Genomic DNA, 16,074 nt, shown 5'->3' on the forward strand with positions numbered 1-16,074 from the left:
ATAGGCAGAGAACATAGGAATTTTAGAGCCATGAAACTACTCTGTATGACAGTGTAATGGTGGACACATCATTATACATTTGCCCAAACACATAGAATGTTTAACACCAAGAGTGAACTCTAAAGTAAACTGTGGACTTCGGGTGACAATGAGGTGTTGATGTAAATTCATCCATTGTAACAAATATACCACTCTGGTGGGGGTGTTGATCACTGAAGAGGTTATGTATAAATGGAGATGGGGTACCTGGGAAATCTTGGTACTTTCCTCTCCATTTTGCTGTGAACCTAAACCTGCTCTAAAAAATATTCTATTAAAAAACACTTAATGTCTTAAAACAACAATAAACTATTACCTCAATGTTTGGGAGTCAGAAATTAGGAGCAGCTTAGCTTAGGGGACTCTGGTTCAAGGTCTCCTATAAGTTTATAGTAAAGATGTCTGCCACATCATCTGAAGCCTTGACTGGGGCTAGAGGATCCATGTCCAAGGCAGCTCCCTCACATGACTGACAAATTGCTAATGGCTGGTACAGGAATCCTCAATTCCTTACCACATAGGCCTCTCCAATGGGTGGCCTGGGTGACCTCACAACATGGCAGTAAGTGATCCAGGAGGGTGCAAGTTAGAGCTGTAATATCTTTCATGACTTAGCCTTAGAAGTCACACACTGTCATTTCCACAATATCCTGCTGGCTACACAGGTCAGCCATATTTCATGTGGGAGGGGACCACACAAGGGCATGAATACCAAAGGGCAAGAATCATGGGGCCATCTTGGGAGCTGGTTACCACAGTGGTTTTTCTGATGAACCAGTACATTATACTGAAGACTCTGAATAGAGAATTTCATCCCCCTGTAAACAAAGTGTTATATTTGAAAGTAAAATGAAATTCAGGAATAATACTTACAAAATTAGGCTGGGCCATTTGTACCTCTAAGGGAGTTGGAATGGCAGGTTTGGCAATATGCAGATAATGGTAAGACCCAGGAAGAATGCCTCCTACAGGAAATGGCAGATTTTCCAGATTTTAATTTAGTTTTTAATGAAGTGGTAATGGAGTTTATATATCTATATATAGCACATAGGACATAGGATAAACAGAGATGCCTACCATGGTGTATGCTACTCAAACTATCCCCCTAAAGTACTAGTATTAGCAAGAAACTACCTGAGATTGATGTTATTTAACAAAATCAATGTGAATGTGCCATTATACCCCATAATATAGCCAGCAATGCCCCAGGAAGATGTGCCAACCTAATCCTGTGTATCCTGTGATTTCCCATAACCCCTGGCACTCTAACCTATGCCTGCCAAAGCCAGACCAAGACCTACAGAGGCCTTAAATGTTGCAGTGATATTCTCATTCCCTGTCACTCTTTCATTATGTAACCAAAATATTAAAGTGGATGTTATTAAGGAAAATCAACAAAGTTCTTGTTCAATACTTTAGAAAATTATCATTATGAAATTCTTACTATTTCTAGCTTATCCCATAGTATGAGCTTGATCTAATTCTGGTCTTTGACACCCATCACTTCTCTTCTTTTCCCATGGCTACCACCTTTCCTAAGTTCTCAATCCAAAGTGAGACACAGAGCAGGATCTATCAGAGGCCATTTAGTTAGGTAGAAAATGACAAGGACTGGTATGCAGGGCTTATGTCTCTTTATCTCATGTTTTGTTTACTGGATTAGGGTCTATTGACACCCTAGGGGTCCATGGATGGCTTTAGAGGTTGGTCCATCAACCTCTTGGAAATGAACTTACAATTTTGTAAATATGTGCATTTTGTGGTAGAAGGTACACAACATTCAAAGACACTACTTTCAAAGATATTTCTCATCAACCAAACACAAAGAAATCCTGTATTACTCATATGATGATCTCCTTAGGTGTCAATATGGCTTAGGGGATGAAAGTGGACTGTTTTTACAGTTGTGAATGGTTTGGTTTATTCATCTAGTTAAGAGGCCAAGGCCTGGGATGCTTGGAAGGGTCTCCTTATCTCTGAGCTTATAGTGAGAACAAAAGTTTAGCAAGATGTCAGGGCACTGCCCCACTAACCAGTTGTGAGTAACCTTTGGGCAAGTTACTGATTGTTCCCGGTCTCTCTTTACGTACCTGTAAAATGGGGACCACAGTTATGATGTGATCCATACTGCATGCTCAAAATACAAAGGACCACAATGAAATGCCAGGTCCATAATAAATGTTTAAAAATGAGACTGAGCCCTCCTTTGTCACTGTGCAAACCCACTGAGAGACAGAGGAGCCTCCTCACCAAGCCTAAGAGAAACATGGAGGGCTGCCCTGAGCACTGACCCAGATCCAGTGTGGCTTCATCAGAGGGAAGAAGGTGGCCTACTACACACCTTGGATCTTGGCTCCCTTGTACATGGGGATGAGTCGGTCAAGATCAGCCGGCGGCTCAGTCACAGGTTCAAGGGTTGGGTCAAAGAGACTGAGCATAGCTGCTGCCAGCTGGAAGCCAATTTCTTTGGAACTGAAGCTGCTATGAGTCCACTCATTTGAGTAATATTTATTGGAGAATTTGGTGAGGGAGCCAGCAGCTCTGATGGCTATGTCGTTGGTGTGGAAGTTGGTATCAATCACAAGTCGGCCGTCATAGACAAGACATGCATCATTGAGTGCTTTAAATGTTTCATAATCCACATTCTTCTCACAGAAGCTGAAGAACATCTACAAAGCAAACACTCATGTTATTACTTAGTTATCACTCTTCATTTTACTTCTCAAGAATGTGAATAGTCTGCAGAGCACCTTATTATTGGGGGCATACAAAACACCAAACCAAAACAACAACAACGTTTACTCTACTAAAATGTCATAATGGTGTGGTGTGTGTGTGTATGGAGAGAGAGACAGACAGAGGGAGAGAGTCTGCCTTTGGTATGAAGAACAAATTAAGATACCTAATATCACTCCTTTTTGTAATCACTCAATTTAGACATCCAGTGGAGAGAAGAATGCCAAGTGATGGAATATCTCTCAGAAAAGTAATTTTTTTTTCCCCTGTAAGGAGATTTACATCCATAGAGACACCACTTTTCCCTCATTTGCCTATATTTTGAATAGCTCTATCTTAGCCTTCTTCTATTTTCCTTTTCCTGTGTCTGACACTTAAGTTTCTCCAGATTCCTTCTTGGGGTCACCTCATTCAGTCTTCAATCTTCAGATTGCCTCATTCCTGCCTTTTAAACCCAGAAAGCCCATCCCTGAAGGATGCCCCAGAGAGGATGAGAGCCCCATCAGCCTCAGTATCTACCAGGTCTGGGCTCCTGCCTTGTTCATTCCTGCCCTGGCATGGAAGATAGTCATTCAGTAAATATTTATGGGGTGCCTACCCTGTGACAGGCACTGTGTTATAGAGGTACCCAAAACACCTCTGCACACTCCTTAGAAGTGACCTGTATGCCCCCTCCATTCTCTACCCAAATTTCAATGCTAACTTGTGCTTATCTATATATCTTCTTCCATAGCGATGTTGAAAGTCATCAAGGCAGTCCAAGTTAGGTGTTCTTAAGTTTCCAGTTTCATTGAAATAGTTTAGTCATTTTTATCTTTACCTAAATATAGTTTACCACCTTATTAAAAGCCTGCTAAAAAATGAACATACATCATGGGTCCTCATCCTTACTGATAGACATCATACTCCCTGCTTCCTTCACATGCCTGCTTTATGCACCTCACTTACCTATTATGTACAGACATTAGCTGTCTTGGGCCAGAGATACTTCTCTTCCATATCCTTTTCCTATGCCCATGAATGGTGCATGAATGATGAATGATTCTACAGTAGCCACTGGTCATGTGTGACTATATACATTTAAATCTAAATTAATTAAACAAAATTAAAAATCCAGATCCTCAATTGTAGTACCTATTTTAAATGACCAAAAGCTATAATTGGCTAGTGGCTGCCATACTGAACAGCACAGATACGGACCACTTCCATCAGTTCTATTGGACAGCATTGGACTCAGATCCAGCATCTCTGTGATGTCTTTTGTTCTCCCTCGGGGAGCTCCTAGGGCCTTTGCTCTTTTCCCAATCTCTATTCATTCAGACATCCAGTGGAGAGAAGAATGCCAAGTGATGGAATATCTCTCAGAAAAGTAATTTTTTTCCCCTGTAAGGAGATTTACATCCATAGAGACACCACTTTTCCCTCATTTGCCTATATTTTGAATATAGGCAAAAATATATTTTGAATAATCTAACCCTATCCCAGTTACTCCCACCCCAGGCAGCTTCTTCAAGTCTCTTTAGAATTTGTTCTGCTTTATAACTCTTACTCAGTGACCACAGGAAAATACATTTTTCTGAGTCTTTCTCTGACTCTGGATCTTTCTGTCTCTCTACTCCTCTTTTTTCTCCCTTCCACTATGTTCCCATGATTATAAAAATAGATCTCCCACTCATATAAAATATGGAAAGCCATTTGATTTGAATTGAAATTATACACGAAAAAGAGTATCATCAGGTGCCTGGGTGGCTCAGCCATTAAGCGTCTGCCTTCAGCCCAGATCATGATCCCAGGGTCCTGGGATTGAGCCCTGCATCGGGCTCCCAGCTCGGCGGGAAGCCTGCTTCTCCCACTCCCACTCCCCCTGCTTGTGTTCCCTCTCTCACTGTGTCTCTCTCTGCCAAATAAATAAATAAAATCTTAAAAAAAAAAAAAGAGTATCATCAACCTCTTGAGCCCTTGAATATACTCAGGAGCCCCCTTCAGCATCCCCATGAAAATTCTTCTACCGACCCAGTTCTTTCCTAATTAAACTTACTTTTAATTAAGTTGCATATTAAATATAATATTTCTTATTTTCCCAGATTTTAAAGATTATTGGTACTGCAATAGTATTATATTGTTTTGGTGTAGGCATTCACAATTTTGTTACACTGGGGATTTCATAGGAGTTTGTGAACCAGACTGAAAACTGAATAAGTAAATCTAACACAGTTCAAGGGAACATGTGTTCTAAGTTACAAACCTCTCAAGTGCAACTCATGCACTCCTTTAATGCCAACTTAATATTACAATACTGGATAAAAATATGAAGTAGAAATATCTGGCCACACTAGTGTTGTTCTGAATGAATATTTAAGAGTACTTTTATTTATAATTCTGATTAGGGAAAGCAAAACTCCCTGGTTAGCAGATCAGGAGTCAGTGATCTGATAAACCTCATTCATTATGCATTTACACAAACACTTCCCATGTTAGGCCCCAAGAACATCTTGGTGAAGAGGATAAACAAGGAGTTTATAATCTAATTGAAGAGACGGACACCAACAAAGTCATCATCCTCACAAGCAGAGGATTTCAGACTGTAATGAATAATATGTAGAAAAGGGAGACAGCCGGCTGGAGGCTGGAGCATCTGGCAGGTACCCAGGAGGCACTACCACTGGGCAGAAGGAAGCAAGGTATTGATGGGAGTCCAAAATACCATTCAAGAGTTCTGTTTCTGGTATAATGGTGTAAGCCCCTCAGACTAATCCTCTAGCTGATATAACTATAAACCCTGGTCAAAGTACAAAAACTATTACCCAAAGATTCCAATGAGCATTGAAAAGGAGATAGATGGTGTAGGGCAGTAGACACTTGGAACAATGACTAGCATGAGGGTAATTTTCCTTATTTTGGTGGAAAGAGGATAGACTATAGTCACTTTGTGTACTAGTAGAAGAATAAAGATGGTAGAGGAAAGAGTCAGTGAACTTGAAGTTACATCAATAGAAATTACTCAATGTGAAGAATAGAGAGAGAAGAAACAAAGAGATTGAAACAAATGAATAGGGCCTTAAAGACCCATGCAACAAGAAAAAGTCGAACAGATATGTGATTGGAGTCCAAGGAGGAGAGGAGAGAAGAATAAAGCAAGAAATAATGGCCAAGACCTTGCTAAAATTTTTTTTTAATTTTTTTATTGTTATGTTAATCACCATACATTACATCATTGGTTTTAGATGTAGTGTTCCATGATTCATTGTTTGTGCATAACACCCAGTGCTCCATGCAGAACGTGCCCTCTTTAATACCCATCACCAGGCTAACCCATCCTCCCACCGCCCTCCCCTCTAGAACCCTCAGTTTGTTTTTCAGAGTCCATTGTCTCTCATGGTTCGTCTCCCCCTCCGCTTTCCCCCCCCTTCATTCTTCCCCTCCTGCTATCTTCTTTTTTTTTTTTCTTAACATATATTGCATTATTTGTTTCAGAGGTACAGATCTGAGATTCAACAGTCTTGCACAATTCACAGCGCTTACCAGAGCACATACCCTCCCCAGTGTCTATCACCCAGTCACCTCATCCCTTCCATCCCACCCCCCACTCCAGCAACCTTCAGTTTGCTTCCTGAGATTAAGAATTCCTCATATCAGTGAGGTCATATGATACATGTCTTTCTCTGTTTGACTTATTTCGCTCAGCATAATACCCTCCAGTTCCATCCACGTCGTAGCAAATGGCAAGATCTCAGTCCTTTTGATGGCTGCATAATATTCCATTGTATATATATACCACTTCTTCTTTATCCATTCATCTGTCAATAGACATCTTGGCTCTTTCCACAGTTTGGCTATTGTGGACATAGCTGCTATAAACATCGGGGTGCATGTACCCCTTCAGATCCCTACATTTGTATCTTTGGGGTAAATACCCAGTAGTGCAATTGCTGGATCGTATGGTAGCTCTATTTTCAACTTTTTGGGGAACCTCCACACTGTTTCCCAGAGTGGCTGCACCAGCTTGCATTCCCACCAACAATGTAGGAGGGTTCCCCTTTCTCCTCATCCCCACCAACATCTGTCATTTCTTGACTTGTTAATTTTAGCCATTCTGACTGGTGTGAGGTGGTATCTCATTGAGGTTTTGATATGGATTTCCCTGATGCTGAGTGATGTTGAGCACTTTTTCATGTGTCTGTTGGCCATTTGGATGTCTTCTTTGGAAAAATGTCTGTTCATGTCTTCTGCCCATTTCTTGATTGGATTCTTTGTTCTCTGGGTGTTGAGTTTGATAAGTTCTTTATAGATTTTGGATACTAGCCCTTTATCTGATATGTCATTTGCAAATATCTTCTCCCATTCTGTCGGTTGTCTTTTGGTTTTGTGGACTGTTTCTTTTGCTGTGCAAAAGCTTTTTATCTTGATGAAGTCTCAAGAGTTCATTTTTGCCCTTGCTTCCCTTGCCTTTGGCAATGTTTCTATGAAGAAGTTGCTGCAGCTGAGGTCGAAGAGGTTGCTGCCTGTGTTCTCCTTTAGGATTTGGATGGACTCCTGTCTCACATTGAGGTCTTTCAACCATTTGGAGTCTGTTTTTGTGTGTGGTGTAAGGAAAGTGTCCAGTTTCATTCTTCTGCATGTGGCTGTCCAATTTTCCCAACACCATTTGTTGAGAGACTGTCTTTTTTCCATGGACATTCTTTCCTGCTTTGTCGAAGATGAGTTGACCATAGAGTTGAGGGTCCATTTCTGGGCTCTCTATTCTGTTCCATTGATCTATGTGTCTGTTTTTGTGCCAGTACCATACTCTCTTGATGATGACAGCTTTGTAATAGAGCTGGAAGTCCGGAATTGTGATGCCGCCAGCTTTGCTTTTCTTTTTCAACATTCCTCTGGCTATGCGGGGTCTTTTCTGGTTCCATACAAATTTTAGGATTATTTGTTCCATTTCTTTGAAAAACGTGGATGGTATTTTGATGGGGATTGCATTGAATGTGTAGATTGCTCTAGGTAGCATTGACATCTTCACAATATTTGTTCTTCCAATCCATGAGCATGGAACGTTTTTCCATTTCTTTGTGTCTTCCTCAATTTCTTTCATGAGTATTTTATAGTTTTCTGAGTACAGATCCTTTGCCTCTTTGGTAGATTTATTCCCAGGTATCTTATGGTTTTGGGTGCAATTGTAAATGGGATCGACTCCTTAATTTCTCTTTCTTCTGTCTTGTTGTTGGTGTATAGGAATGCCACTGACTTCTGTGCATTGATTTTATATCCTGCCACTTTACTGAATTCCTGTATGAGTTCTAGCAGTTTTGGGGTGGAGTCTTTTGGGTTTTCCACATAAAGTATCATATCATCTAAGACCTTGCTAAAATTTAACAAAAGTTGTAAGTGTATGGATTCAAGAAGCTCAGTGAATGAACTCTAAACAAGATAATAAATTCAAGAAAAACCATGCTTTGAGACAAAATAAACATGGAACCCCCACAACATCAAGCTGCTGGAAACTGAAGATAAAGAGAAAATTCTAAAAGCATCCAGGGGGAAATGACACATTAAATACAGGGAAACAATGGTTTGAATGATGACAGATTTCTTAAATTAAAACTTTTCCATGTCAGAAGGCGATGGAAAAAACATCTTAGAAGTGTTGAAAGGAAAAAAAAATAGAACAACCTCTCAGGTCATGATTCTATATTCAGTGGAAATATCTTTCAAGAACAAAGGTTAAATAAAGATATTTTCAGAAAGAGGAAAACTGGAGAAGCCATTGCGAGCAGACCTGCAATTGTATGTGCTATAGGAAGTTGTTCAGGGTGAAAGGAAATTATATTGGACGGAAATCTGGATCTTCAGAAATGAAGACAAAACAATAAAATTGGAAAATATCTGGGTAAGCATAAAAGTCTATTTTTCTTCTTAAGTTCTTTGAAATATGTATGACTGTTTAAAACAAAAGTTATACTTTTGTTGGTTTTTCAATGTGTGTAGATACATGTCAAATGTAACAGAAAAGGGTGTCCAGAAAGTGGGGAGAAGGGACTGTATGGTTGCAAGGTTTTTATATTTTATGAGAAATGGTACAATATTAACTCTAACTAGAATGTAAAAGATTAATGATGTATATGATAATCCATAGAGTGACCACTAAAAAATAAAATAAGATATACACCAGAAGCCAATTGAAATAGAATACTAAAAAATACTCTAATTTTTAAAAAGCAGGCAAAAGGGAATAGACTAACAAAAAGCAGAGGAGACAAACAGTAAACCAATAACAAAATGGTAGACCTAAATCTAACTACATAAATAATTACATTAAATACTTGTGGTAAAACACTTCAATTAAAATGCAGAAAGAATAGAAAAGCATGGGGTAGGCAGATTTCTAAGCTGGTCCCCAAGATTCCCACCCCTCCTTTTAGGTGTGAACATGAACTAGGACTGTGATGAAAGGATCACCCCCATGATTAGGGGGTGTTCTATGGCATGGCTGACTTTAAGATATGCTCTGTGGGTCTGACCTAATCAGGTAAGCCCTTTAAAAGACACTAGGCTTGTCCCAAAGAAGATGTGAAGTGTGAGGGAGATTTGACATGAGAGAGACTCTCTATTGCTGGCTTGAAGATGGAAGGAGCCATGTGGCAAGGAATGTGGATGTCCTCTCAGAATGGAGAGTGGACCTTGTCTGAGCAGCAAGGAAACAGGGACTTCCCGTCCTCAGCCGCAATAAACTAAATTCAACCAAAGATCCAAGCTCCAGATAGAGCGCAGCCTGGAGCCTTGAGAGTCCCTGAGCAGAGAAGCCAGTCACACCATGAATTCCAACCTGCAGAGCTATGAGCTAACAAATGGATGCTGTTTTAGTTTGCTAAACCTGTCAAACTTGCTACGCAGCAATAAAAATACTAACAAAATCTACTTTATCATACCTGTAAGAGACACTTTAGATATAAGGACATGGAAAGTAAACCGATGGAAAAAAATAAACCATGCAAACAGTAAACATAAGAAGGATAACAGATAAAGGAAACTTTAAGGGATATTACCAGAGATAAAGGGGCACATTTCATAATGATAAAAAGCACAATTAATGAGGCAGAAATGATAATTACAAATGTTCATGTTCTTAATAACAGCCTCAAAAGAGAAAGCAAAAATTAACAGAATTGAAGGGAGAAATAGAAAATCCCACAATAATAGTAAGAGATATTAATATCTCTCTTGGCAATCAATAGAACTAGATCAAAAAATATCAGTAAAGACAAAGAAGATCCAAATACCACTGTCAACCACACTGAACTAATCATTACTTATATGTGGAATCACTCTTGTACACCAGAAACTAATGCAGCATCATTGTGTATCAACTACCTTTCAATTTTAAAAAATGTTATTTACACTACACTCAACAATGGCAAACTATATTCTTTATATGTTCACAAAGATAGTCCATATGCTTGGACATAAAACAAGTCTCAATAAATCATAAATGATTAAAATCATACAGAATATGTCTCTGACCACAATGGTATTAAATTAGAAATCAATAAAAATATGACATCTAAGAATAACACACAATATCCAAGGGTCACAGAAGAAATCATAAAGGAGATTAGAAAATATTTTTTGAGCCAAATGATAATGAATACTCAACATATTAAAACTTGTGGGATACAGCTAACACAGAAGAGATTAGCTTTAAATGTGTATATAAATAATGGCTTAAGGTTCTACCTTAAGGAACTAGAAAAAGGGCAAAGTAAATCCAAAGCAAGCAGAAGAAAATAATTGTTAAGAGCAGAAATCAATGAAAAGAGAAAACTGAGAGACAAGAGAAAATTAGTAAACTCAAAAGCTGGTTCTTTGAAAAAGGTCAATAAAGTCAGCAAACATCTAGCTAGACAGAAAACTTTAGATAGTTCTGTGTCTCTCTTCTCTCTCTCTCATCAGCTGGACAAAGAGAGAGAGATTGAACACAAAGCTCTAATACCAGCAATGAAATACAGGCTATGCTACAGATTTTAGACTTTACATAGATAATATAAGAGATATGAACAACTTAGTGCCAACATTTAACCAATTTAAAAGAAATGGACAAATTTCTTGAAAAATACAACATACCAAAATTGACATATGAAGAAGCAGAAAATCTGAGTAGCCTTAGAGCTAATGAAGAAATTGAATTCATCAAAAACCTTCCCACAACATAAACTCCAGGCCCAGATGGTTCCACTGGTTAATTCTATCAAACATTTGAGTCTTATACAAATTTTTTCAGAAAACAGAGGAGGAGGAAATATTGCCTAAATTATTTTATGAGGCCAGCATAGCCCAAATACCAAAAACTTTTAAAGACATTACACAAAACCAGAAAGTTACCCAAGGAAAATTATACAAAACCAGGAAAAAAAAACAGATAAGAACCCTCATGAATATAGCTGTAAAATTGTTTCAAAAGTTCTTTAAACATTAGCAAATCAAATTTAACAATATATAGAAGGATAATACATCATGAATGACTAGGATTTATTCCAGAAATGTAAGGTTAGCTGAACATTTTGAAACTCAATCCATGTAATTCACCCTATCAACAGCACTAAAGAGATAAGAATATGATCTTTTTTTCATAGACATGAAAAAAATATTTGACAAAGAATTCTGTCATTATCATTTTCATGATAAATCTTCTGAGCAAACTAAGAATGAAAGGTTACTTCCTCAGTCAGATAAAAGGCACCAAAGAAAACCACATGGCTAACCTCAATATAAAGGGGTGAATGCCTAAAAGTTATCTTTTGAGATATGGAAAAAGGCAAGAATGTCCATTTTCCCCACTTTCAGTCAACATTTCACTGGAGGTTCTAGCCAGTAGAATAAGCAAATAAATGAAACAAAAGGCCTAAATATGAGAAAAAAGTAAAACAGTTCCTACTTGCAGACTATTTATGGACCTAGAAAGCAATTCTAGAACTAATAAGTGAATTTAGCAATGTCTCAGGATACAATGTTTATATATAAGATCAACTGCATTTCAATTACTAGCAGCAATCGGTTGGAAAACAAAATTTTACAAACCCACTTATAATAGCTCAGATACTGCACAAAGGGAGATATACCAATGGTCAATAAGCACATGAGAAGGTGCCCAACACCATTAACATCATCAGGAAATCACAAATTAAAAACACAATGATACATCATATCATACCCACTAGAATGGCTAAAATTAGAAAGACTGACAATAGCAAGTGTCGGCAAGAATATAGAGCAACTGAAACTCTCATACATTGCTCGTAGAAATATGCAAGGATACAGATACTTTAGAAAACAGTACCGCAGCTTCTTTAAAAGGTAAACATTCACTGACTATATGACCTAGCCGTTCTTTGGATGTGTAGCTAAGAGAAGTGAAAATATGTCTACACAAAGATGTGTACAAGAATGTGCATAGCAACTGAATGAATAAACCAAATGTGATATAGCCATACAAAGGAATACTACTCGGCAATGAAAGGGAAAGAACTATTGATACATGAAATAATCTGGATGAATCTCAATACCATTATGCTGAGTGACAGGAGCCAGATATAAACTAGTACGTAATGTATGATTCCAGGTCTAAAAATTTTAGCTTTAACAGGTACATATGCTTGTGACACCACCTGTTTTAGTTTGCCAGTCCTGCTGGAACAAAGTACCACTTCATGGGTGGCTTAAAACAACAGAAATTTACTCTCTCACAGTTCTGGAGATGAGATGTCTGAAGTCACGGTGTTGTCATGACCATGCTCCCTCCTAGAGCTCTAGGGAAGACTCCTTGCTGCTTGTCTCTTCCTAGATTCTGGTGGTCGCCAGCCATGCTTGCTGCTCCATGACTTACAGCTGCCATCGCTTCATCATATGGCCTCTTTCCCCAAGGGTCTCCTCTGAATCAAACCTCTCTCTCCATAGATAGGCACCAGTTATTACATTTAGGGCCCTCCTCAATCCAGTATGTCCTTCTCTTCAGTTGATAACATCTATAAAAATCCTAATTCCAATGAGGTCACATTCACAGGTACTGGGGATTAGGGCCCTATCTTTCGGGGTGGGGGAGACATAATGCAACCCACAACACTGACCACAGTCAAGATAATGAATGTATTCATCCCCACCAAAAGTTTCCTAATGCCCTGACAGAGATGCTACTCAAAGCTGACAGTAGAGGGGAGAAATCTCCTGCCAGTACCTACTGTTAGCCAAACACATATGAAGGTCAGTGAGCAACTAGGGCTGGGAAACATCACCTGCAGAGGCCATTCTTTGTGGTGCAGAGCACAGTGGGGGAAGCAGGAGACTTTACCTGGCTCAGTTTTCTTTAGGATGAAGTTTCAGCAGGAAGGTGTGTTAGATCCAAGGCAGTTGAGAGCATTTGCAAAATGTCTTTGCCATGATTTCAATTTTGATCTAAATAGGGAAATAAAGGCCCAAGGGGGCTGCTAGAGAACCTGTATTCAATTGGTTTCTAGGGGAGGTTTTCTTATACCTCTACTTCCTAAGGAGGGTGTGTGTTTAGCTCCAGAGTTTCCCCAGGATAAACTTGGCACATCTTCCATTATTGTCATTTTGGGGAGAAAATTTGGGTGAAAACATTTGGATTCTTCTTAATTTAAATAGGTATTGTGACATACATGTATATACCATGTCATTTTTACATTAAAATAAAATGAACTTTTTCTGTCTTTTTCACTGCTATGACTCTCACACTTAGGACAGAGCCTAAGACCTAGCAGACGTTCAATAAATATTTGTGGAATGAATGAATAAACACATGTATGAAGGAGCAGAATGCAAAATTTCCATAGATTATCAGGATAAAATGAGGGATTCCAGAGAAATCTCTTTTGCACTGGTGGTCTGCTTTGAGCTCCTGTCTAGATAGACTGTGGGGCGGGTGGGGGATGAGGGTCACCCTCATTTACCTGTGGGGGCATTTGAGTCAGAAGACGTGACTTAGGTAAGGGATTGCTATGAGCCCCCACTGGCTTCCCCCAACCAGTTTGCCCACTAAATGTGGCTAGCATTCTTTACCACAACCAATAATATATACCCTTGACCCACCCAGCCCCACACTCACACTGAACTCAGCCTCCCTTTTGTAAGGGAGGCTTCTCTGTTAGATTGACTGGCCCCGTCCCTCTCTCCCCAACTGCTGGCTTCTGCTAATCTCCTGACTGGCAAATCTGAGGAGGTCAAGCTATTACAAGTCAAGCTATTACACAATCTGAGAGAAAAGTTCTTCTCTCTTGAAACATAGATAGATAGATAGGGATAGATAGATAGATAATAGATAATAGATAGATAGATAGATAGATAGATAGATGATAGATAGATAATAGATAGATGAGAGAAAGGTCTTCTAAGTCTCCATTCCATGGGGGAGAAACCCCTATTGCTGTTTCCAGAGTCTTAGAAAGTTAACAGCAGCATAGACTTTGGGGTGCTTCTGAACTGGGTTGGGAGCCCAGCATACCACTGACTTGGGGTCAGAGTGTTCTCATCTGTAAAATGGGGATGCTTTCCTTTACAGAGCTGTTGTGACCACGTGACGGACTATACTGTAAGCATGCAGCATGGTGCCTGAGACACAGTGAGTTCTCGGTCAACGTTAGTGCTCTTCAAACCTTTGACACTCCTTCCATGAAGAGGCAGGGTCTAATTCTCTTCCCCTTGGATATAGGCAGGTGATACAGTCTCTCTCTCTCTCTTTCCCACTGGCTCTTAGAACCGAGTCACCCTGCCAAGATGAAGTGTTCTGGACAAAATTTCAGCTGAAGCTAATCTAGCATCAAAAGCCAGACGGGGATGAACATGACTCCAGCTCACAGTCTGACTTCAGCCACATAAGAGACCTCACCTGAGAACTGCCCAGCTGGGCTCCCTCAAACCCCAGAATGGAGAGGTAAACATAATAAGTGATTGCTGTTTTATGCCACTAAGTTTGGGGTGGCTTGTCCCTCAGCAAGAGATCATCTGAACCATTAGAAAAGAAAACCCAAAAACTGTGGCTATAAATCCCCCACGGGCCATCTCTGGGACCCAGCGTCCTGGGCAGGTGACGGCTCTCCGCAGGTGGCAAGTGAAGTTCACAGGGACCTACTCACGGAGCACGGAAGTCTGAAAGGCTTGGTGGGCGTGGTGAAGCAGGCGCTGTGAATAGGGTCTGGGTCCCGGCCCTCGTTCCACTGAGCCAGGAGCGCGTCGCGGTAAACGGTAACTCCCGCTGCTCTGAGCGCCTCCTCCACCGCGCTCTCCACCGAGTAGTTGTTGATGCAGGTGATGGTGGAAGTGGGCGGGGGCCGCACCAGGTGGATATGGGAGCCCCTCACACCGATGTTTAAGAGCGTCTCCACTGTGGTGTAAGTGTCAATTGTATTCCCATAGACAATGACATTACCTAGAAAAGGGGGGAAATGTTAAGATATACGGTTAAAACAACAACAACAACAAAACCCAACAACCTTCTTAGTCAAATGCTAATAATGCCGAATTGTTCCCTATAACCTTCTCCTTTCAGCTGCGGGAAGCCAGCGGTGTTACCTAGCAACAGTGACCAAGATAATTTAGTAAAGAATTGGCACAAAACATCCCACAAAGTAGTCAAGTACTTTTAACACAGAAGTAGGACATTCATCTATGGTCCTGTAATTTGAAAGTTGAAATTATGCTAAATGAAACCATCTGGGATAAAACCTTTTATCTTGTCTTTGTTCTCTAGTCGCTACATTTGTTAAGGAAAAAAATTACTAAAGTTTGCAATATTTGCAAGTTCTGCGTAAATGATGAAAAGGACAGTGATTTAAAAAAAAAACCCACACATAGTCATGGACATGATGGTACAGATATTTTAATATTTAAGTGTTGAATTGGGTTGATTTCAAGGAAATGTCTTTCCCTTTTTTGAGAACGAAAGACTAGAACATTCTGCTTTTCAATGAATAATTTAATGAAGATTCAAATTTTGATTTTTAGATTTAAGGAGTCAAGACCTGGCAAAAGGGACAGCAGGGTGTTCTTTCAGTCAGTAAGAATGAAATCACAACAGAATCTTGAAAGATTTCCCCTGTGTAAGAGCGTTTAGATGGCAATAGTCTAAACTACTTATTTACATTCTTAAAAATACTACAAAAGTAATTACATAGTTATTCTACTAATTTCATCAGTTTTAAAATCAAACTATCAAATGAGTGAAATGTATTACATGCTATTTATATGCTATTTTTGACACTGAATTGGCATTTTTACCTTTTTACAAAGGAACTGCTGTAGACTCAC

At 39.5% G+C, this 16,074-nt stretch overlaps 1 protein-coding gene across 1 annotated transcript in view; it reads right to left on the reverse strand.

Moving 5' to 3' along the window:
* Positions 1 to 16,074, reverse strand: part of CFAP61 (cilia and flagella associated protein 61) — a 290,863-nt gene that overhangs the window by 61,102 nt on the left and 213,687 nt on the right. The window contains exons 21-23 of the mRNA XM_044918685.1: positions 14,904 to 15,196; positions 2,381 to 2,708; positions 913 to 1,004 (exon numbers count right to left, since the gene is read on the reverse strand). Coding sequence (XP_044774620.1) covers positions 913 to 1,004; positions 2,381 to 2,708; positions 14,904 to 15,196 — 713 coding nt within the window. The remainder of the gene's footprint in view (positions 1 to 912; positions 1,005 to 2,380; positions 2,709 to 14,903; positions 15,197 to 16,074) is intronic.

Source organism: Neomonachus schauinslandi, chromosome 10 (assembly GCF_002201575.2).
Source record: "Neomonachus schauinslandi chromosome 10, ASM220157v2, whole genome shotgun sequence".
Taxonomy (NCBI): domain Eukaryota; kingdom Metazoa; phylum Chordata; class Mammalia; order Carnivora; family Phocidae; genus Neomonachus; species Neomonachus schauinslandi.